The sequence below is a fragment of the Camelus dromedarius genome, chromosome 15, assembly GCF_036321535.1.
Source record: "Camelus dromedarius isolate mCamDro1 chromosome 15, mCamDro1.pat, whole genome shotgun sequence".
Classification (NCBI taxonomy): domain Eukaryota; kingdom Metazoa; phylum Chordata; class Mammalia; order Artiodactyla; family Camelidae; genus Camelus; species Camelus dromedarius.
This window is the reverse complement of record NC_087450.1, coordinates 57540755-57563438: the sequence shown is the minus strand read 5'-3', so window position 1 is coordinate 57563438 and position 22684 is coordinate 57540755. Positions and strand designations below refer to the sequence as shown.

The 22684-nt window shown below is 51.4% G+C and overlaps 2 protein-coding genes and 1 non-coding gene across 6 annotated transcripts in view; 1 reads left to right on the top strand and 2 right to left on the bottom strand.

Annotated features, from left to right (window-relative positions):
• The window catches only part of HPCAL1 (hippocalcin like 1), a 96391-nt gene extending 94337 nt beyond the window's left edge, over positions 1-2054 (top strand). For all 4 annotated transcript variants that reach the window (XM_064494734.1, XM_010982694.3, XM_064494736.1 and 1 more), the window contains one exon: positions 1184-2054. In XM_064494734.1, the coding sequence (XP_064350804.1) occupies positions 1184-1281 (98 nt within the window). In that variant the 3' untranslated portion in view covers positions 1282-2054. The remainder of the gene's footprint in view (positions 1-1183) is intronic.
• An 8088-nt stretch (positions 2055-10142) lies between these two features.
• On the bottom strand, positions 10143-17041 carry ODC1 (ornithine decarboxylase 1). The gene is made up of 12 exons (XM_031466566.2): positions 16897-17041; positions 14377-14519; positions 14152-14285; positions 13705-13878; positions 13368-13540; positions 12983-13117; positions 12775-12856; positions 12515-12598; positions 11612-11774; positions 11424-11536; positions 11122-11336; positions 10143-10624 (listed from the first exon to the last, which is right to left on the bottom strand). The coding sequence occupies exons 3-12, from the start codon at positions 14251-14253 to the stop codon at positions 10480-10482; spliced, it is 1386 nt and encodes a 461-aa protein (XP_031322426.1). The 5' UTR covers positions 14254-14285; positions 14377-14519; positions 16897-17041; the 3' UTR covers positions 10143-10479.
• Positions 15418-15551, bottom strand: LOC116157596 (small nucleolar RNA SNORA42/SNORA80 family). The gene has a single exon (XR_004141722.1). It is a non-coding gene; the product is annotated as a small nucleolar RNA SNORA42/SNORA80 family (small nucleolar RNA).
• Positions 17042-22684: the final 5643 nt, after the last annotated feature.

Sequence of the window (22684 nt, the reverse complement as noted above, 5' to 3'; positions counted from 1 at the left end):
TAGCCTGGGGTTGTTTAGTCTTCTGTGGGGCCAGCCTGTCTGCCCCCCCTTGCTGGGGACCCACAGGAGGGGGCGTCCCTCTCGGCAGTGGGCAGGCGGGAGGCCCCTGCCTGGCAGGATGTATCCCATTGCACCTGGCTTCCCGGCCACAGCTCACTAGCTGGGTGCATCCTGCAGGCGAGGCATGGGCCGAACCCCTCAAACGCATCGTCCCCATCGGTCCTCCTGGTGGCCCTTTGAGATGGGTGTTCCCATGACCCCACCACACAAATGAGGACCCTGGGATGTAGGAAGGTGGGGCTCTTGCCCCTGGCTGCAGAGCTGGGAGCCTTCATGTGCTCGGCATGGAATCTGAGCTCCTTGGCTGCTGTCCTTCAGGGTAAATGGTGCTGTTTTATTTTACCGCTGCACAGCCTCGAACGCAGAGGCAAGAAGCAGTCTCCCCAGGGCACATGTTGGCAGAATGCAGGGTCTGCTTCAAACCCAAGTCCCTCCCGCATCTGCGTCCTGGTAGCCGTACTGCCAGGGAGGGCGCATGTGGGTCACCAGCATCGGTGCCTCTGGAACTCCCCTTTCTACAGCACCTTGGATTTAAAACCTGCTTCCCTGTCTCCCGGTCCCAGGAGTAACCGGGTCCTTGGAGTAGGAGGGACTGAGGGGGATGGAGGCACCAGTGGGCCTGTAGCCTGCCCGCCTCTTTCTAGTCCTCTTGCCCCTCAAAGGGCAGAGAAGAGTCCCCTAGCGGGAGCAGCAGGCCCGTGCCACCACCAGGGGATGGCCAAGCTGGACGGGTGGGAAACCATTCCCTGGGCAGTGACTTGCGGGGCTCAGATCTCCCCAGCCGTGGCCCTCTCAGCCCTGGATTAGATGCAAAGGCCATGTTCTTTCTGGACAAGTTACACTTTTCTTAAATAAAGCATAGGGCGATTTCTAAAAGAATTTAAATCATCCCGCAGCCGCAGCAGGCTGCCGCACTGGGACGTCCGGTGCTTTGCAGTGGACGGTGAAAGCAAAAAAGGGTTTTTGAAGTGAGTGGAGCCTGAACAGCGTCCAGCTTCAGGGGGGCTCAAGACTTGGACCAAAGGGGGCATCCCCAACCCGGGGGCTGTCCCTGTGCTCCCTGAAAGGCTGGTGAATGGTGGGCACTGGCTAACTCCCATTTCTCCTGTCCTCCACCCCGCAGGCAAACTGTCCCTGGAGGAATTCATTAAAGGTGCCAAGAGCGACCCGTCCATCGTCCGGTTGTTACAGTGTGACCCCAGCAGCGCAAGTCAGTTCTGAGGGATCGGCGTCTGGACAGTGCAGAGAAACACAGGCTTGTCTTGCCATTTAAGCTTTGCTTGCGGAAGTGGATGCCTCCTCAATCATTCCTGCTCTCCCGGGGCACATTGCCAAGCAGCACATTGCACCTGCCCGCCTGGCGGCCGCCTCCCTCCTCCACCTGGCCTCCTCCCGCCCCCTCCCTGGTCCCTCCAGGGCGACCCCGGGGATGTGTTTACATGCAAGGCTCCCAGTGTCCCCGCTTCTGCTTCTGGGGCAGCTCTCCGCCCGCAGGGAGCCCAGAGGACACGCAGAGGATCCTGGTGGGACTTTCTAAGATTGCACCAAGGCCAGCTGGTTTATTTTGTGATCACAGGTGACTCTGGAAAAGATGGGGACAAGAACGGAGGGAGAGTGGATGGGCAAGCCCTCCCTGTGCATGGCTCCACCCAGCTCGTCTGTTTTCTCTGACCAAAGCCGCTTGCACGTATATATACTGTGGTCGCCTTTCTTTGAATATATAAGTTATACATATGGTGAAGTGAAATGTAATGTGTAGGTCCCGTATTTAATGCCTGGATTGCCTTTGAAGCGTGATTCCCTCGTGGCCTGTGACCCCTCCGAGCCTGGTTATTTTGTGGTATTTATGCACTCAATCTGCCCGTTTCAAAAGGACATGCATGCGTGCCCAGGGTTGAGGAGCCGCGCCCACCCACGTTGCGAACGCAGGCATCCACGTAAGGTTCCTCTCCCTTGTTGATTGGCATTTCCTGTATTAAAATGATCAAAATAAACGGAATTCTCTGAGTTTTGTGTTGGCCCGTGGCCCTCAGTTTGCTCCAGTACAGGTGGGCTTGGCAGGTCCAGCTGCTGTTTGTAAACTTGGCCCTCCTATGTCCCTGCAGCCGTCACTGTGTCTACAAATCTTGTGCAGCCTGTTCTTCAATAGCTGCCTAATGCCAAGAAATAGTCGTGGAAATAAAAGATGACTGTTCTTGGCAGGTTTGACTGTCACGCTTCTGCCTGCCTCCCTCCCTTCCGCGTCCCGCCCCCCACCCCAGGGTTTAATCAGCAAGGCGGAAGGACAGCAAGTACCAAGTGAGGACAGAGGGGCACGGCTGTGAGCACAGGCCTGGTTTCTCAGCCTGCGGCCACGGAGATGCTTCTGGTCCCAGCTGCAGAAAACCCAGCAGAAGGTGCTTCAACCATGGGAGTGTTTGCAGCACATGCCGCAAAGCATTGCAGGCTTGGCTGACAGAGCAGCTGAAGAGCATCACGGAGGTCAGCCAGGTTCCTTCCGCTTCCCACCGCCCCGCCCCCAGCCCCGCAGGCAGCTTTTGTGCTCACATTTGTCTACCGGGGGTCCCCACAAGGCTGTCACTGTGCAGCTGGCATGGGAGCCTTCCACAGGCAGGAAGAGAAGCAGCCCTGGCTTTTCTTCCTTGAAAGGGAGGAGAACTTTCCAGAGTTCTGCCATGCCCTTCCCCACCAGCCGTACTTCTTATTGGCTGAAACCCAGACCAGTGCCTTGGTAGGAGCCAGGACGGGTGAGCGGGACTGGGGTTCGGGGTCCAGTGTCTGTCATACCTGCTGCGGGACCTCCGAGCCTCACCTGTAGAAGGGCCGTAACCGGGAGGCAGGTGAGCAAGGTAAGCGTGTAGCTCGGAACCTGACCCACTGCAGGCGTCAGGGACCACGGCCGTTTTGTCAATTTTAGTGATTTTATTGTATCTCTTCTGGCTCCACGTCTGAACGGAAACGGTTATCCTGTCTGTAAGTGCCTTTCGAGCCAGTGGCATTACCTGAGGCTGGTTCATGGTGAAGCCCTGGGCGTACCACAGGCCAACCGGAGGTAGGGGAGGGGCCCCCCCCCCAGTGACCGGGAGGTGGACCCAGCTTGCTACAGGGAGATTAGATGATGCCTTGACAACTCTGCCTGGCCTGGAGGAATCTCCCCTCCCAGAGAAGGGCTTGCATTTTAGAGTGGGACTGGAATTGGCAGAGGTTAAATCAGAAGTGCTTGTTGGGGTTGGGGGGCTGTGGTGCTACAAATGGGGGACATTGCTCAGTGGACATAGATGAGTGATTGCTATAGCAGGGTTCACCCCAGAAGCAGCCAACAGGATCTCTCTCTCCCTCTGTCTACATATGCATCTGTACAGGGCCGGAGGGAGAGTAAGAGAAAGATTTATGATAAGGAATTGGCTCACAGGATTATGGGAGCTGAAAAATCCCAAGATCTGCAGGCTGGAGACCCAGGGGAGCCGATGACAAAAGTTCCCGTCTGAGTCCGAAGGCAGGAGAGTGACATCCCAGCCCTAGACTGTCAGGCAGAGAAGAAAATCCCCCCCCGGCTCAGCCTTTTGTTCTATTCAGCCCTTCAACCCTTTGCACACTGAGGAGGGCTGTCTGCTTTACTCAGCCTGCTAATTATTAATTAATGTTAATAAATATTCATTTCATGCAGAAACACCCTCGCAAACACACTCAGAGTAATATTTAACCAAATATCAGGGCACCCCACCACCCAGTCAAGCTGACATAAAATTAACCTTCCCAAGTACTTCCACCCAAATATGGAAGATGTAGATCTGGGGGCCCTAGTGGACCCTGCCCCCACAGGAGCTCACAGAAGTCTGTGGTTCCTTAGGGAGTCTGCTGCTGGGAGGGAAGGGAAAGTAGTCCCAGAGATGGTGTCCATGTCAGGAAGCCCAGCTCATCATCAGAGGAGGAACCCAGAGTCGACCTCAAAACTGTCTTTTCCAAGCCGTGCCCCCCCCCCCAGCCCCCGCACGAATACTGTCTTGGAGTAGATTCTTCTTCCAGGGCTGGTTGTTAAAGTGCCTCCTCCTGCCCCTCCCTGGAAATTCATGATAAAGGCCTGGGCTGGCTGCTGTTCGTCACTCCCCACCCTGCCTTCTCCTTGCCCTGGGGGAGCCCAGACCCTCTGTCATCCTGCATGGACACCTCAAGTTGGTTAAAGATCCATGGGAGTTTCCCGTGTACCCCTTGCACTCTAGGCAGCAGGCCTGATCCTGTGTCTAAAGCAGGACTTCAGGAAGACGGCTCTGGTCTAGTCTGCGTGTCTTCTGACTCCACCCAGGACCCTGCCCAGAAGACATAATATCCAATCTCAGCCCTTCTTCCTTCGTGTGGCCTGAGTCCCCTGCCCTGGGGTGGTGGCTCCATGGACCCTTCTAGCTGCTCTGACAGCCATGCTTAGGGTCCTGTGCTCACTGAGGAAACACAGCAGTGGGAAAAACTCCCCAAATCAGAGAATGTTTAGAATCGAAGGAGGAAAGCCCTGGGGTGGGAGTGTGGGATATACTATGTCCAAGACTGGTCATCTGGGCAGCCTATGACCAACCCCCATGAGGGCAGGACTGTTACCCCATTACTCTGAACCCTGGGCCTTCATTAATACAACCCGACCTAGGCATTTTCTGTTTGCATAGGCCTGCCTTCCCTATGGGAACCAGCGTTAAGGCCGCATACTAGTCCACATTTGTGGAGGGCTTCCTAGGACAGATACTGCTAAACCCCTTAAATGTTTTGTCTAATTGAAACCCGCCGTTAACCCCACAGTACAGCATTACTGCCCACATGGTACAAATGGATCAGCTGGGGTTTAGAGAATAACCTGCCCCAGATGTTTAGAAATGGGTGGCAGAAGCAGGATTTGAAATCAGGAGAAGCTCCCAAGGCCAGAGTTGCCTGTGGTCCTGCCAGGCCACCTGCCCTCCTGCGGTGCACGGAGGGCATTCTTGGGCGCATCCTCGTCAGGGAGCAGACTGTTCTCCTGTCTGTGAGCTGGGTGCAATGGCTGGAACACACGCACTCCATGCACGCACACCCACGTACCCTAACTGCCCGTTGCACAGACACTCCCCAGCGCTGCCCTGCTGCTCTCACTCTGGGCGGGTGAGCCCCGTTCACAAGGGCCATCGTGATGCGCCTGCACCACCCGCAGGCGATGAGGAAATGGGCCCTGGGAGGGAAGGGACGACCCGCAGACCAGTCCCCAATTCCGGGACTCCACTAACAACCGGCCAGGCCCCAGGAAGTCAGTGGCAGAATCAGAACAAGCCAGATCCTTTTACACCCAGACAGTGCCCCTTTTACCGTGTATGTGTGTGTGTGTGTGTGTGTGTGTTTGGAGAGGGAAGGGGCTTGCTGGGACTCTGGGGTCCAGTTTGGAACGTGCGTCTGTCCTACAGGGCGGGTCACGGATTCATACCCAGGCACATCCCGTGCAGAGACCCAGCGTCAAGGGGCTGATGTGTCTGGCCTGGGCCGGCGTCCAGGGCTTGAGGGGCGGTGGGCTGAGTCACCAGGTGTGCTGTGGGCTCTGCAGGAGCCCGTGGTAAGGGGCAGAGAACTCAAGCTGCAGGGACCCACCAGCTGTTCCCTGGGTGTGAGGCAGGAGGATCCCGGGCTGGGCTGGGGATGGGTGTCGCAAACTGTGCTCAGGAAGTTTCAGGGGGAGGAGCCTGGGCTGGGGCAGGGCTGTCTAGAGCCCCGCTTCAAAGCCCAGATACCCAGTGAGGCTGACCCTGGATCTCCCTCTAAGCCAGGCCGTGCTCATGTCCCTGCAGCCCTCCTGTCACAGTCAGGTCTCTGTCAGCGTTTGTTGAGTGACTGAGGGACCTGACTACTATCACAGTGCCAGACCAGCGGAGGAGCCTCAAGCACTAGGTGCTGCTGCCCCCTGGTGGTCATGGCTGGGAGGGCCGTCCTGGGCTTGGGTGTGTGGATCCCCTAGCCTGGTTTCAGAGCCTCTTGGGCCAGCTGTCAGTAGGAGGTTTCTGTCTCCATCCCATTTGACAGACGAGAAGCCTAGACCCAGAGGAGCACCTGACTATCCATGAGCCACACGGCACACAGAAGCTGAGGCCGGGCTCCTAGGACCCAGGATTTGGAAGCCTTGTCAATCGGTTGCCACATAAAATACAGGCGCCCAGTTAAATCTGAATTTCAGATACTGAAGTTATTGGTTAGCAGTCTTTCAGTACTCATATGTCTCATGAAATGCCTTACATTTTTATTTGCTAAATCTGGCAAGCGTACTTATCAATCCATGGAGCTAAGCCCGCACAGCCCCCAGGGCAGGTCAGAAGCTGCTGGGGTCAGGCCAGCTCACAGGCTACCACCCTCAGGGCACATACTGTCATGTTCCTCCACGTTCCAGAGTCAGTAGTGAGGATGGAAGGAATTCGCCTCCTCCCCAAAATAGCAGAAAGCATTTCTCAGGTGTTTTCACTCAGTGCTTTAAATTCTGAGCTTCAGCGACGTCCCTCCTGACAGCCAGGCAGGTGCACGAGCCCTGCTTCTAGGGGAAGAGGGCGCGGGGGGCCTGCCGCCAGCAGGGCCAAGTCGGCTGGGTCAGTGCCGCCCCAGGCTGGGGCTTGGCCACAGCTCCGGGTGCGGCCTCCGCGGACTTAGAGTCCCAGGAGCTCCAGGCCACCCCGGATGCTACCTCTCGGGTAGGGAATGAGGCTGGGAGAGAGTGAGGATAAGGACTCATGTCCCCGCCAACACCCCTGCCCTTGGTGGGACAGAGAGGCTCTTTTCAGCCTCAGTTCTTTTTCTCCAGTAAGTGGCCAGGAGCAGAGGCTGGCAGGGGAAGATGTGGTCCTTCTCTTAAACTTGCTGGCTGAGCTCACTCGAGTCAGCTGCCTCTCTGGGCTTCATGGCATCTGTGATAAAGGAGTCTGGGAGATCTCAGCAAAGCCTTTTCTTCCTATGACACCCTACCTTGAAATCTGATGTGTTAAAAAGCAAGTGAAGCAGAGAGGGTGGAGCTCCCAGACCCAGCATGGGGGGCCCACACTCAAGAAAGTATGGGGTGATGGCCAGAAAATGTGCCAGAGGAGGTGAGCAGCCAGCAGGTAGTTATGACCCAAGAAAACCTGATATGTAGGAATGGACTCTGCATAGAGACGTGAGGAAGCAGCCCCACCTTGTGGGGAGGAAGGGCTTCAGTCCTTGGTCCCAGTGGCTCTGCTGCCTCCACCAGTCTCCAGAGCTGGCTGGGCATGAGCCAGCCCCGCCAGCCCTGCGAAGTTGAAGAGCAGGCCTTGGCCAACCCCACCCAGGCCCCGGACCCTGCCCGCTGATCCCTGTTCAGCAACTCGTGGGCGCAGGAGTCACATGATTGACTTTGTCTCCGAGCCTGTTTCCTCCCCTGGGAGGCATATTTTATGATTGCTTTAAAAGCAGTTAATAGACACACATAAAAGTGCAGTCAGTCTCCACTCCCCTCTTTAGGCCTCAATTCTCCTGCTGGGTTTCTTGTCAGTTCTTCCAAAATTTTCTTTGCATGTGCAGGTCCTCACATGCACAGAGTTTGGTTTGCTTTTTACAGGTAGTACGCAGCGTGCCGCACCCCGCTTTTTCTCCAACTTGGAGATGGTCCCACATCAGCCCCTGCAGGGCTGTGGGCCTCGAAGCAGCCACGTGTCCCCGTGATATATCTCATCAGTTCCTCTTGACGAACATACGGTTGTTTCTAATGTGTGCTGAATAAACGATGCCATGATGAATAGCCTCATAAGTGCGTTTGTCAGAAAATTCTTAGAATTGTCAGGGCAAAGGTAACACGCATTGTTTTTGATACTGCCAAGTTCTGTCCAGAGAGCTTATTCCTAGTCCCACTTTCCCACCTGCCGAGGGCGAGCCCGCCTGCCTTGGCTGTGAGGGAACCCTTTTCTCTTTGCCCACCTGACGGGTGATAGATTCTCAGCTTTAATATGCATTTGAGTTTTAAAGTTTGTTCATGTTCAAAGCTTTCTCGTCTGTGAACCTAAGTTCATGTCTCATCCAGTTTCTATTGAATTGTCCCTTTATTGATTGGAGCACTTTTAATATGAAAAAATCAGCCCTTTCTGTGTGTTAGCTTTTCCATTTGCCCCTTGCCTTTTTGACTTCAAATGTTTTCTTTCAATAGCTTTGTGGTCTCATCCGTCACAGTGAACTTTCATCTGGAATTTATTGTGGTAAAAGGTGCGTCAGTGACCCTTTTACCTTTCCCAGGTGGTTACCTGTCGCCCCACAGTCCCTGTCCCCAGTCTGGGGTGGGCCCAGCAAGCTGTATGAGATTCCCTACCAGATTTGGAGACCCCTGCCTTTACCGTGGACTGATAGCCCCTCCCACGGGGGCTGCCCGGAGACCCCAGAACCCGCAGGAGGAAGACTCACCCACTGCCTCAGTGTGGACCCCAGCTATAGACACTTCAAATCAAGGCCTAGAAATGTCATTTCTGTGAATAACCACAGTACCATCTTCAATGGAAACACAAAGGTATGCACTGCAAACTAGAACCCAAGAGGGTCCTGCTGGAGGACAGGGTTGACACACACCCAGCTGCCTGAGATCTCCATCCTCTTCTGCCGAATTCCCTTGCCCACTCCTGGATGCAGGGGCCAGGGAAGGTCATTTGTCCCAGGCTGGCCCACGTCACCATTCAGACTCCAGGGCTCACAAGTGGCTTCACCAAGGTGCCGGGGCCAGGTTCAGAGGCTGCGCTGTGGGTGGCACGGGGCTATTTCTGTCCCCACTGGCCCTGGCCAGTTGCTTGGATTGCACTCTACCTAAATAGGCTGAGAGCAGAGCAGCTTCCAAGCCCTTAGTATCATGTACTTCTTGATGGAAAACTTTTTCGAGCCAAGCTCAGTGCTGTCACTACAGCATCTCAACTCCTTCCCTCTGAAAGCAGGGACCTAACTTACCAGGTCTTAGGCTTGGCGTCCAGCTCACGTGTCTTGGCACTCAGTCACCAACCCCTTTATTTTGAACACTAGCAGCGGGCAGACTGAGGACCCGAAGGAAGTGGGCAGACTGTCCATGTGAGTGTTCTTTCCTCTCTTCCAGACTCCAGTCAGACCTATTTTCTTTGTGGCTTCTGAGAAACCCCATTCAGAGGCCTGGCAACGAAAGCCATACTCCCGCATCCAGGGAGGGACAGTGGGGCTGGTGACAAGCCAGGTCCCCGCCTGGCTAAGCAGCCAGGCGGTAACGTCAGCAGTCACAGCACTGCCGTGTGCAGGCAGGACCCACGTCGTCACTCCCCTCAGCACCTCTGGTGCATTAACAGCAGCATGACGGGCTTAATTCAGTCCCCGAGATGGAAGAAACTGCAGCATTCTGACTGTACCACGAGCTGTCCCCGCCCTGTGTCCCTCCAATGGAGCTGGCGAGACACTCGATACCACCTGCGGTGACATCTGGCTTTTACACGGCCTCCCCCCTCCCCCCTCCCCGGGCTACAGCAGGACTCACAACTCCCATTTTGGAAGTTTAGTACGAGAGGCTGCCATCCCTTTCTGGGGAGTCGGGGGACAGTGAGTAAGAGAACAGAAAAGGCCAGGGGTCAAGGCCCAAAGGTAAAGACCTACAACACAGACGGTAAGTGAACGTGCCAGAATAAGCTAACTGCCAAAAGCCGCGCTACCTCCCTAACTGGTTGGTAACTACGCAGCTTGTCCTGGGAGGGAAGTCGAGGCGGGGAGGGTCTGAGTGGTCTCGAGGCAGGGCTCCGAGGGCCCACTGACAAGGGGCTCCGGGCGCTCAGTGCACGTCCAGGGGCTGAGCTGTTAACAGCGGAGGCCGGCCACTGCCTCGGCCCTCCTCTCTCTCCCGCTGCACGTGGGCCAGGTCCGCTGTTCTCTGTGAGAACCTACAGCAGACTTCCTATGAGACCTATGTACTTGAAATACATATGTCAACAGGAAGGAGACATGTCCATGGGTTTTCAAAATATTAAGAACCATCAACTCAAGGCAATTTTCCCGGCCTGTGAGGGAAAAAACATTAATTTCCACTTACAAGACACTCGAGGTGAGCGTTCAGAATGGACACGTTGTAAAAACCTCCCATTGCCTCATTATTTCAAGATACTTTATTTTTTAAAACAGGTCACAACACTGAGCTTCTGGCCCATTCTGCCGATGCACAAGCTACAAACGCTTGCTTAGCAGTTGAGGGGCACGCTTTAGTAGCATGGTTTGAAAAGTGAATAAAAATCCATATAAAACAAATACTCAAATAGTTTCCATAGGAACACAGATAAGTGTGACCCCATCTCCTAGTCTTCCACGTGGGTGCACCTGCGCCACCCTACTCACACAGACATCTCAAAACTAGCAGTAATTATGTTAAATGGTCCCCCCAAATCCCTTAATTCAAGCTAAACTCGCAGTTTACAGCTACAAGACTGGTATCTACACATTAATACTAGCTGAAGCACAGGCCGCTGGGTGACGCTTCATTCCACTCTCCCAAGCACAGGACACAGGCAGAGTGCTAACATCCTGCTCCTCTACTTCGGGCGGGAAGTCACGGTTCTGGATTTGCTGCATCAGTTGCCTGTAAGAGATAGAAGCGGCATACTCAGAAACCCTGAGTCACCCCTGACTGGGCAGTTTCACACAAGAAGAGCTTATTCATGAGCCTATTTGCATCCTTGGTTACTATGTCATCAGGAAGCAATTTGATGTATTTCTAAAGCAGGTATTTCTTCAGAACCAGCTTTCCACCAGTAAGGAAACCACACGTTAATACACTAATTAAAACGTTCTATTTACACAGAAATATCCCAATGGTCTTTTCCAAAGTAACTATGCCTTAAAAACGTGGAAAGAACACAGGTAACTATCATTACAGGGATTTTCCTTCCATTGCATTTTCCAAAATTTCTAGAGTATATGTTCTTAATATGGGGAGAAACACAACAAAAAAACTGTCGTTAGTATTTAATCCTAAGCAAAGCAAATTCTCATTCACCTAGACAAAAGCAGGCATAAATCCTGGAAGGTTAATTACAACTCTCATCAGAACCACAAACACGCACTGCTGGCACTAACCATGTTGGCCCTGACATCACATAGTAGATGGTCGGCCTCTGGAACCCGTTGAAAGTGGAAGCAGCAGCGACAGTGTAAGCACCCATGTTCTCAAAGAGCATCCAGTCGCCCACATGCATCTCGGGCAAGTTACAGCGCTCAACAATGCGATCCAGGCCATCGCAGGTCGGCCCCCAGATGCTGGATGAGTAATACTTCTCATCTGGTTTGGGCCTCTATGATTGAAGAGAGAGAAACACCCCTGGTCACATGGGTCCTGACCAATCATCTTAACTGCTGAATACTGCGTGTTCAGAAGGTACCTTCTGCAGAAGGGGCTTCACATGTGCGTGATCGTAAAGGATGCAGTTGAACGATCCATATACTCCATCGTTTACGTAATACATGAACGTCTGTTCACTCGACTCGTCTTCATCTACAAAGGCAGTTACCACTTTCTGTACCAATTTTCAGTTACACACGACAACGATTCACCACCCCTTCTACGTACCATCAGAGCCTGTCTGCTCCTTTAATACGAGCTTTTTGGCAATAATATTAACTGCGAGCGTGAAAGCTGATGCAACATAGTATCTTCCTGGCTCAGCTATGATTCTCACTCCCGAGTCTGATGGAAAATACTTGTCCAGCGCTGGGTTGATTACACTGGTGATCTACCAGAGTGAGACAGAGAAGAGCACGTGGTCGTCAAGGGGAAAACACCCGGAGCACAGCGCTTTGCTGTGACAACAGAACACTGAGAGCAGCCGTCAGCGGAGGCTTATCTTCAAACAGACATCCTGAAAACCAGCCTGCACATCCTTGTGGTTTCACTTTGACTTCCCCTCCAGACACCCTCTGTATCTTCTTTAAGTTGTTATGGGTATGATTTTATTAAAGAATGGTCCAAATTTCTTACCATTTTCAAGGTGCCAAAATACTTTAATCTAGCAAATACATGCCAACAAGATAAAACTTTGTATTCTACCTGCCTCATATAATCTTGACAAATAAGAATGTGGATCTGTTTTATAAATGAGTGACATATAATGGCTTAACTTCTTAAATGACTAAACACTTTAAATGTTTTAAGGAAGGACAAATTCTAGCAAAGAACATCCCAAGAAATGATGTACTTTTAAAAGTTGGCATGTTCTTTCTCCAGAGCGACAGCTCTCAGTGTAATCAATTTTCCCAAGACTTTTGGGGGAAACTGGCTCATCTAAGTTTAGAAAACCAAAGGATATTAAATATACTTTTAAATAGCACGGAAGTCACCTCAAAATAGCACATCAAGACATTTATTTTCATGGTTGTATAGTCTTTTTGGGGATTAGTTAAAACACTTTAGTTTTGAAATAGTCCAAAAAGGAACTTGCTAAGAGCTAAAGATTATAGCTTTGTTATAAATTACCTCTTCAAATTTAAGCTTTACATCCTCAGATCCAGGAAAGCCACCGCCAATATCAAGCAGATACATGCTGAAACCAACCTCGGCCTAGAGTCAAGAAAATTAAGTCAATCAAGGAGCCAGATTCGTAACAAGTTATGAAAAATGAAGCCCATAATTAGGTTAAACCTCTGTAACATGAGATGACTTCTACAAAAGGTTAAGCAGGACTAGTTTTGTCATTTCTATCCCTCTCCTTACACTTGGGGTCTACACATACTCACCCCCATGTCAAAGACACAGCGGGCATCAGAGATGGCCTGCACGAAGGTCTCAGGATCAGTACAGCCACTCCCCACGTGGAAGCTGGGGCGAAAAGAAAGAAAATATATTATTTCTACTTCTAGAAATAACTATTCACAGTGGGAGAAAACCTGTTAAACTTGCATTGTCTAATCTTAACCTCTATCTGTGCTGTCACCAAGGTCTCACCTGACACCGATGACATCAATGTCTAGCTCCTTTGCCCTTTCCAGAAGAAGCCTGCTGGTTTTCAGTGTGGCACCAAATTTGACACTGAGGCGACAGACTGCTTTGGAATCATCAGTGGCGATCCGTAAAACCAACCTAGAAGAAGGAAAAGTGTATCAAATTTCTCATGACAGAAGACCACTTACAGCCAGGGTTAAAATAGAGAATCCTTAGCTCTGCCACCCTGTGGTTTGTGTTTAACATGGTTTTATGAATCAAGAGAGTTAAACTTTTTTCTACTGTCTCTGATGCAGCACAGAGATGACTGAAGTATGGAAATTTGACTCTGTTTGCCATTACACAGATCCCATATCTGACCCTGCCCTCACATGGAGAAGTAACTCACTTGGCCTTTGGATGTGCCCTGGCAACTTTCATCAACTCGACTTCACTATCAAAAGTCATCATCTGGACTCCATTATTGGCAGCGTACTTAATCTGAGACACTTGTTTACAAGGGTTTGCATAAATAATCTTCTCTGGAGGCACCCCGAGACTCTGCACCAACTGTATTTCAGTCTGAAAAAAGAAGAGGTATTACACTACATGCAGGTGATAAATGGAAGAAACAGAGAAACATAGGAAGTGGTCACAGTCCCCACTTGTTCACGAGCATCTACTGCCCCAGCAGCACAACCAGGGCCGTCCTACACAGTCACCAGAGTTCTGCAGCTTTTGCTCACCTTGCTGGCACAGTCAAATCCTGTCCCGATGGCAGCTAGAGTCTTCACTATGGTTCTGCTATCATTGCATTTAACTGCGTAAAAGGGAGTGACCCGAGGAAGAGCTTTTAACCATCTCAGATGTTTCTTTAGAATGTCTCCCAGGTCCGCGACATAGAAGGCATCCTTATCATCCTGCAGCAAGAGTGGTTACAGGAAACCCATCAGTAGCCTAACAACACGTCTGCCAAGCAGCCTTCCCTTCTCTCGCCCATCGTTCCCAATGAAGCCCACTCTAGTCAGTCACTGACGTGCACATCACTATTGTCACTGGATGATCTACAGCCAGTTAAATTCTAAATTCCCTAACAAGACACCTGCATTTCTGTAAGGCCCCACTGAAGTTTCCCACTCATTGGCTTAACATTCTCAAAGCTGCACTGCCAGCATGGACTTAAATATACTTACAGAAGAAGAAACTTCATTAATTTTTTGGTCCAGAATGTCCTTGGCAGTAAAGCCTTCATCCAGGAAATGGCAGTCGAACTCTTCATTACTAAAGCTGTTCATGGCTTCTTGATGTCGTTCTGAAACACAACAAACTGCAAACAGGAAGGACAAATTTACTCAGAAGTCTTAGCAACACTTAGTAATTCTTAACAAGATAAATCTGTAACAATCATGAATACTCACATGGAAAACTAAGAGAAGGAATTTAAAGAAATTATGCCTGCTTTTCACAAAGGCAATTCAGGAATCCCAAGTCCCACCGAAGATGCGTGTGCCCTGGATGAAGTGGTGGAAACGTTCTGATAAACACGGAATCTGCTGTCCACCTTAGGAACACATTAAATGGGAAGATCAGGTACTGACTGCAAATGTGTAAGCAACAGGGCTACTCAAGCACCCTCCAGATAGCTCACTCACTGGGTTTGGGAATCCCATTATTCCTAGGTTTGAGTCACATGATTTCATAAACCTTTATGGAATGAGGACACCACAGATTCAATACTAGATTTTTTCACACTAAATTTTCACATATAGTACTGTCCACCTCAAAAAAACTTCAAATGTTCCTGCTAAAAAATGGGGAATGTAGGTTTCAGGAGCTTTTCTGCACTTAGTTCACTGATGCAGAAAAAAAGTTTCGTGATAGCTTACTTTATTTCAGAGCTATTTTTCTTTAGAAGCTTAAAATACCATTACAGCAATTATTGAAAGTTGCTGTATAAATATCATGCTATTTCCTCCTTTCACTGAGTCTTACACAGAATAATTTTAACTGACTAATAGGCGTCATGTCATCACTCTCGACTTACCGGGTGCTCTTAAGTTTCCTGACAATTTTATGAGCCAATTTTCACGCTAGGCATGTGTCTGTTTAAAACTGCACTCTTCAAATCAACATACTACAGTTGCTGTATCAGATCAGAAATCAATTTTCTTAAAGCAGCGTTGCCTATCAAATTAGCAACTCTGGGGATCCCAACTGTCCTTACGTGCACTCTAACACTTGCTTAGCTACGAATGATAATCACCTGGGAATTATTTTTGGCTAACTTGCTGAATAACAAAAATAAGCAGGCGGTAATAAATTACAAATAAACAAAAATAAAGCTCATTTAACAATCATAGCCACTGTCCCTGGTCTTTATGAAACGTGACATTGGAAATGACAGTTACCTTAAAATCACTAATTTTAAATCTAATTTCTGCCCGCTGGGGCTTCTTTTCCACTGTGCAACCCGCTTCAGTGCCTGCAGCCTATGGGCAGAGGCCAGGCAATGGTTCGGGGCCACAGTTTCCTCTGGCATGGGACACTATGAAAGGCCCAGGGGGACAGGCCTGCCATAAATCCAAACCCATGCATGGTAGAACTATAAGACTTGATCTAATGTGACTTTCTGGTATTGTCAAGTTCCTACGTTGCCCAAATCACCCGTAGGGGAAGGGAAAGACTAAATGCCAGCAAACCCATTTTGTCTGTAACAGTCAAATAGGCTCACCAGTGACAGACTGGGTTATCCTGGGTCTTGTTACACATTTTTAAGGCAATATTTAGATTTAGGAAGTTTTTATTTCTCTGAAATACACTACTATTAAGTATTTTGCTGTCCTGTGCCTTTCAAAGCTTTATTTTAATAACTTGCAATATGGAGCTTTATTTTAATAATTTGAATTTCACCCAAGAACAGTTTTTGGTGTTCTGCATAGCTAAATGATTTAAAACAATGACTCAATTAGCACAAAATAGCACTTTTCTGCTATGAAATCCTTTACTGCCAATTGGGTAACGTTAGAAAAGACAGGTACTAACTCAGACAGCAACTGAAAATCGTACAAACTCAACTAAATTATACCTAGTTTTAGGTCTGACCCAAGTGAACACATTCTTTGTCCTCCCCAGACATTTCTAAGAGGTTCTGCTCCCCACACTTTCCCCCAATATTTAGCATTTTCATACACAGCTGGCCTCTTTTGAAAACCCTGGGGCTGGCTTCTATGTCCAAGTCTGTTTGCCTGAACTGGGATCTTAATAACCGAGGCTTTTCTTAAATCACTAAGTCATTCCAAGATTCCTTAAACAATTATAAGCCATGGCCGGCTGAGCAGTATCAGTTACTACAAGGTTATCTCAGCTCTAGCTACTCCAGTGGGTTTCTATACTGAGTCATTCCTTCTGTACACAGAACAAAAATAAAAGCTTAAAAAAAGAAAGAAAGAAAGAAAAGAAGGACATTATTCCAGGGCATCACGGCAGAATGGCACGTCTCTTCCTTATGAAAGTGAGCATGAGCGACGCGCGCCCGGAGACCTGCGCCGGCTCGCCTGGTACCTCTCCTGCACCTGCTACCGGGCTGCCACATGGGTTTAAGAAAAATAGCGGTTGAAAGAACGACCGAGGCTTCAACAGCTTCCGGCTGAGAAACCCTCATTGACATGGTTCGGGAGAGGCGAACCCCGGGCCGTTCCAGCCCAGGCCGCCCTAAGCCGTGCGTGCAAGGGGCTGGGGGTCGGGGCCCCGCTACACTGGGGTCACCAGGGCCGGGGACGCAGCAGCTTACCAAGGTCTGGGGCCACATGTCTTCGCAGCTCCAGGCGCGGGATCTGCCCCGGCCTCCGGCCGGAGCGCAGGGACACGTGGCCGTCCCCTCCCCCCCTGCCACCCCAAGCTCCCGCCGCCTCCCAAACGCCCGGACGCGCCCCTCTCACCTTAAAGCTCTCGGGCGCCGCGGGCCGACCCCATTAAGACAAAACGCCGCCGCCAAGCGCGTAGGGCCGCCGGCCGCCCCGCCGCTGTCCCCGCCGCCCCCGTCAGCCGCCCGCCGGGCCGCCCGCCGCCTCGCTCCCTCCCGCGGAGGACCGCCGGCCCGAGGTGGCGCCGGAGCGCTGGCACAGGGGCGGCGGAGGCTGAGGGGACTGACAAAGCCCTACGCGCCGTTGCTCCGCTACTTATAGCGCCGCGCGTGTCGTCATGGAGACGCACCAGCTCAAACCAGCCGCGATCGGTTCCGTCCGGGCGTCCTCCCAGGGAGAGGGCGGAGCGCGGCCGCCGCCAACCCGGGGCCGGGCGGAGGGGCGTGGGGAGCGGGCGGTTCGACGTCAGCGCATCCGAGAGCCACCCTGCCGGCCAGCCCGGCCCGGCCCGCCCACCCACCCGCCCGCCCCTCCCGGCCCAGCCGCAGGCCCGCGCACGCGCACACGCCGCGGGCCCCGGGCTCCACTGGCGCGGCCTCCGGCGCCAGCGCCTGGCCCTCTGCCTGTGGACGAGAGCCGCCGCCGCCGCTGCCGCAGCAGAATTGCAAAACCTGCCTCGGACCGCAGCTGAATTTCAGCATCTGCGCCATGCAAAACTGTTCTTCGACTTGGCATTAAATGCCTCGTGCCCTCGGGCGGAGAAAGGAAATCGTGGGCGCGAGCGGGCCACGTGGACCCCACCTGGCGGACTCTGGCCCCTGCTGCCCGGAGTCTCCATTCCTGTGGGAGGGACCTGGAAGTGATTCTGGCGCAGCACCACTCCACCAAGAAGGGAGCAAAGACGCAGAAGGGAGAAAGGTCACTTGGCAAGTTAGCGGCACTGCTTCGGGCTGCTCCCAATCTACTGCCCCTGTAAACCGTGGCTAACATCCAGGTGCCTTCCACCTAGATAGCAGACAGCAGACAGCAGAGGATACGCAAAGATACATGTTACGCTTATTAAGCCAGAGGCTCGTCTAAGGGCATTTGGGGAAGAGGTAGGAAGTAACAGATCCACAAACCACAAAGCGCTTTACTGTATCAGATGGCGCTTACCGATGACTTCTTTAAGGGCAGCTGGAATTGAAACCCTTTGAGGGTTTCCCAGCAAGCCAACAGCGTCTACGCAGTGGATACATATGATAAAAGCTGTGTCAGAAATTGGGAGTCCCCAAGAGTGCAGCTGAGGCTTCGATGGACAATGGCCTCTCAGGTGCAGTCCATCCCCCACCGCAGGGAGGGACTACAGAGATTTGAAACACATTTTCCCCTTGCATTTTTACCATTACTTCCCTTGTAGACCAAATCCAATTATGTCCCAACCTAGAGTGAGACTGACCTGAGTGCTGCCGGTCGGAGGAAGAACGTGAAACTAGCCACAGCCACACAGGTCAGTGCAGGAGACCCTGGAGGAGCTCAGTACTTACTGTAGCCTAACCTGGCCCCAACTTACTGTGTGATCTTGGGCCTCAGAAGAGGCTGGACTAGATGACCCAAAGATCTTGACAGAAACCTCCTTTTGTACTGATCCCCAGGCCTGGGGCATAGTCAGTGAGTACTTGTTTGAGGAATGCAGGAGTGAATGAAGGATCTGAGTCTCCCTGGAGCATGCATGGTTTCCACAGAATCAAGGAAAGGGAAAACAGCAAAGAGAAGTGAATCTTCGTATGAGAGAGGATATGACAAGCAGAGGTGCCTTTTCTCTTAGGCACCCTAATCAACTTTATTTTTACGTAGTCCTTGAGCAACCACTGGGTATGAGGTACCACTTAGGGAGAGGGGTGTTATCCCCACCCTAGCAAGTTTAATTCCTAGGAGGGAATGAAATTAACAATGAAGTGAAATGATCAATCCCATCAGAGAACATTACAGCCCCAGGCACTAAATGGGACAGCTTTGATTCCATGGTGAACACTCTGGTATTTGTCCCTGCTCTGTGAAGAAACATTTTGTTCCAGGGACACAGAGTTTTCCTCAAACTCCGGAAGTCTCCTGGGTCCAGTGCTGAGGCCAAGAGGGGAGTATTGTCTGCACTGCCCAGCTTTGCATGGCGTGTCAATCAGCCAGTCCTTGGGTGGTGAACACTGTCCCTACTCTTCGGCCTCCACCCAGCAGAGGGGACCGGATGTCTCAGCATGGGAGATCCTAGTAGGAACCTTGTGGGGAGGGAAGGAGAGCCTGCCCCTGTCCTGCCAGCAGCTTGCCGTCCCGTGACCTTGACCATCTCCTTGACCCTCTGTGAACTTCTCTTTCTCCAGCCATCAAGGGAAGTCTTGGGGTCTGATCTAGGATCCCCTTCCACTGAGTTCTGTGAATTGTATTTTAGAATTAAAAGTATTAGCTAGAACGAACCTACGACTTCTCGATTCTGGAAGCCAGGTGGTCTGTCCCTCTGCTACTCACATGTGCCACTCACACGGTGGTCACCCCCACACACTGCCTTCCCTGCTAGCCCACCCCAAATATGCAAACTGCCCACAGGCCACACTTCCCTCTGGGGAGGCCCGGCCTGGCCCAGATGACCCATCCGACCCAGATGAGGAAACAGAAGCAAGGGAAGGAGGCGGTGCTGCTTCCTCGAGGGCAGGCCCTGCTGACTGCAGGCAAACTCTTGGAGTTTTGGCGTTGGGTCTGGGAGGTAACAGACCTGAGTCATTAAACTCAGTTATTAATCTGGATTCAAAGAAGGTAAACCAATGATGACTAAACTTGGCCTTGTTCAAATGCTTGTCATTAATATCTTTCTGCATATTTTCAATAGACTTTATCTTCTCCCTTCCTATTTTTTTTTTTTTCCCCTTAGAGAAAAGCAGCAGATCCTTGCAAACCATGTGATACGCAACACCTGGATGTTACCCTTATGTGGAGATAAGGTTTATGTGTTTGGTGCAGAAGCAGTAACTTAGGGAAGTGAGCAAAAACATCAAAAACCATCTTGGATGTGCCAATGAGATCTGCGCCCCTAGTCATCCCACCGAAATTCTGGAACCAACTCCAGTTTTTTTAGTGACTCTCAGCACCTAGCTCATTATGAAGCCCTGAGCATCACTTCTGCTCTCTGGGTCTCAAGCTTTTTCTGTAAAATGCTCTCTGGCTGGATTGGGCTGGATAAAACCCAGGCTTTTGGACTCTGATGTTCTGAGGATCTCTGACTTCTTATACAAGGAGTTCTGTGTGAATCTGCTGACTACATTCTCTGACCCGACACTGAGGACACGTCAGGGGAAGGTTTTTTTTCTTTATTAACTTATTTACAAGAAAGAGCTTATAAAGGTATATGGTAATTACAAATTTAAAAAGTCACTTTTACTGAAAAAGTGTAACACAAAAGACAATGGTCAGCAAGAATGTATGTATCCAGGTACTCAATACTGGAATAGTTGACATTGAGAACTTTCTGGGAAATGGGTTTGTGTTCTGTCCACATGTCAGTGGTCATATTCCACACCAAACTTCTTCCCAGAAGTGTAGTAAGAGTTGGCACTGGAGTGAGGCTTATGACATCCAGCCACATGAGGACTTTGGGAAGTTAGGAGCTGTCCTGCAAAGGGGCCATAACTCAGGGTAATGGGAACCAGTCCCAGGCCACTGCTAGTCACACGTGGATGTTTGACCAAAAATAGTGTTCAGCAGCTCAGTCACTAACATTCCAGCCTTTCCATTGAATTGTTTTAGGTGTTTCCAAAAATCCAACCCACCCTCCAAGGCGGGAAGTATGCCATCTTTGCCAAATCCAAATGCCGTGCCCCGGGCACTGAGAGCTTCCGGGGAGGCCCTCCCTGCTCTGAGCAACACAGGCGTCATCACAGAAGTGGAGCATCTCCAAAAGTACCTGTTGGAAGCCAAAGACACCAGTGGAAGTGGAAGTCCCAGGACGTTTGTATTCTACAGTGCTGTTGCATCACTGCCCCTACCTGGCCTCCGCCCTGGTGCGGCTCCCTGGGAGTTTCTGGGACTAGGGTCATCTGGCAGGAACTGGGTCAGGGCCCCCAGAAGCCCAGCAGGGCCCTGCGGCGGGCCGGTGGCCACACAGTACATTGCAGAGAAGAGGTGACCTCTGTCCAGAGGTTGAGAAGCAGGAGTTCACTCACCTGGCCCATTGGTCGTAGTGATGCTTGGCTTCCCAGAGCCTGCCTTCTAGGTGCACTGAAGGCAGAGTCCTAGGAAGTGTATGCCGGGCCAGCTTCAGACATACCAGCTTCCCAGCATGTGGGCTGACCACAGAACAGAAGGTTTCAGCTCTGACCACTTTACTCGTTAATTTAAAACCCTTCCCTGGTGGCCCTTGATCCATGGGGTTAAGTCCAAACACCTTAGCCTGCACCCAGGACCCTCCAAGGTCTGCCCTACTCACCTTCCAGCCTCATCTCCTGCTCTGCCGGCGCCCCCCAAACCTTGCTCTGCAGGCCCTGCCCACCTGACATCACAGTGGGGCTCACACAGTACGGGTACCTTGGGTCTCCTTCCTCGCCTTTGAGGTCAGGACCATAATTTACCTTTCTTCATGCATCCGGTGTCTAGCCGGTACCTGGTACCCAAAAGTCGCTCAGTATTGCTAAATTGAAACTAAGGCTGTCCTAAGAAATATGTGATTTGTATTTGCCACACGACTGATTGACTCATGGAAATTTCTCCCCACGTGCTATCCAAAATTCCAGGGACAAGAGATTCGGAATATTTTCCTTTGGTCATTTATTCATTCATTCATTCATTCATTCATTCAGTACATGTTTAGATTGAGTGTCTCCTACGTGCAAGTGATGTTCTGGGGGAGGGAGGACCCCTGCTGGATGCAGCTGTGGGATGGGCTCTTGGGGACCAGCAGGGAACTGATGAAGTCCCAGAGAAACCTGACCTTCCACCCAAGGCTTAAAGAAAACTGTCTCTTTTATTTTATTTTCTCTTAAGCTCTTGGTAACTGCCTCTGGCCCAACGTGTTGCAGCACCTCTGCTGGGTTTTGCCTCTGCCTCATTTTTGCCAGAGCCCCACCCGAGCAGGTCCCCACCTCTGGGAATCCCCAAAGCCTGCACGACTTCTTCCTCTCGTGGCAGGGAGCAGCATGTGGAGGGTCCTTGCGTAACCTGGGCCTTCAGGAAGGTGTGTGCTCTTTCCAGGAGTGGTGAGTGTCACTTTCCTGCCAAGTCAGAACCAAGACCGTCTGAATGGCCTGCAGTGTCACGCCAGACTGAGCCACCGGGGGCCCTTGAACACAAGGCAGCCGTGTATCTGGGTTCCCAAGGAGAGGCCGCAGGAGCATCTGAAGGTGATGCTCATTGCCTCCCTTCAAACAGCCTGTGAGGGTGGGTATAGCCCAGTGGTAGGGCATGTGCTTAGCATGCGTGAGGTCCTGGGTTTAATCCCCAGTACCTCCATTAAAGTAATAATAATAAAACAAAACCAAGACAAGCAGCCTGTGAGCCCTTATTCTAGGCCCGGGCCCCCCAGCCACCACGGGGGAGAGGACAGAAGGAGGCCCTGGCCCTGGAGCAGCCCCCAGTCAGGAGGGTGGCTAATCCTCAGCTCTGCTCTGGGTGTTGGGGGTCACTGCGACAGTGGTTATGCAGGGTAATTCACCTTGGGGCCCAAGGGCAAAGGGATGAGCGCCCCTCTGAGTATTAGAAATAATCATGGAGAACCATGGGGTTGGAAAGGCTGGTCTAAGTCTGGGGAGAGTTGTGATGGGGCCCAGGGCACACAGGGCCAGAACAAGACCAGGGTACACAGAGAGGCCATCATCAGCGTGCCCACCTTCTTGGGGAGAGG

What these genes read in the sequence shown, in the direction of transcription:
- ODC1 (XM_031466566.2), bottom strand. Translation starts at nt 14,253, where the DNA reads ATGAACAGCTTTAGTAATGAAGAGTTCGACTGCCATTTCCTGGATGAA. An exon ending in AGGGCACATCCAAAGGCCAA is followed by an intron (nt 13,118 to 13,367) that starts GTGAGTTACTTC and finishes TCCTTCTTCTAG; the next exon opens with GTTGGTTTTACGGATCGCCA. An exon ending in GGAGCAGACAGGCTCTGATG is followed by an intron (nt 11,537 to 11,611) that starts GTACGTAGAAGG and finishes CTGCCTTTGTAG; the next exon opens with ATGAAGACGAGTCGAGTGAA.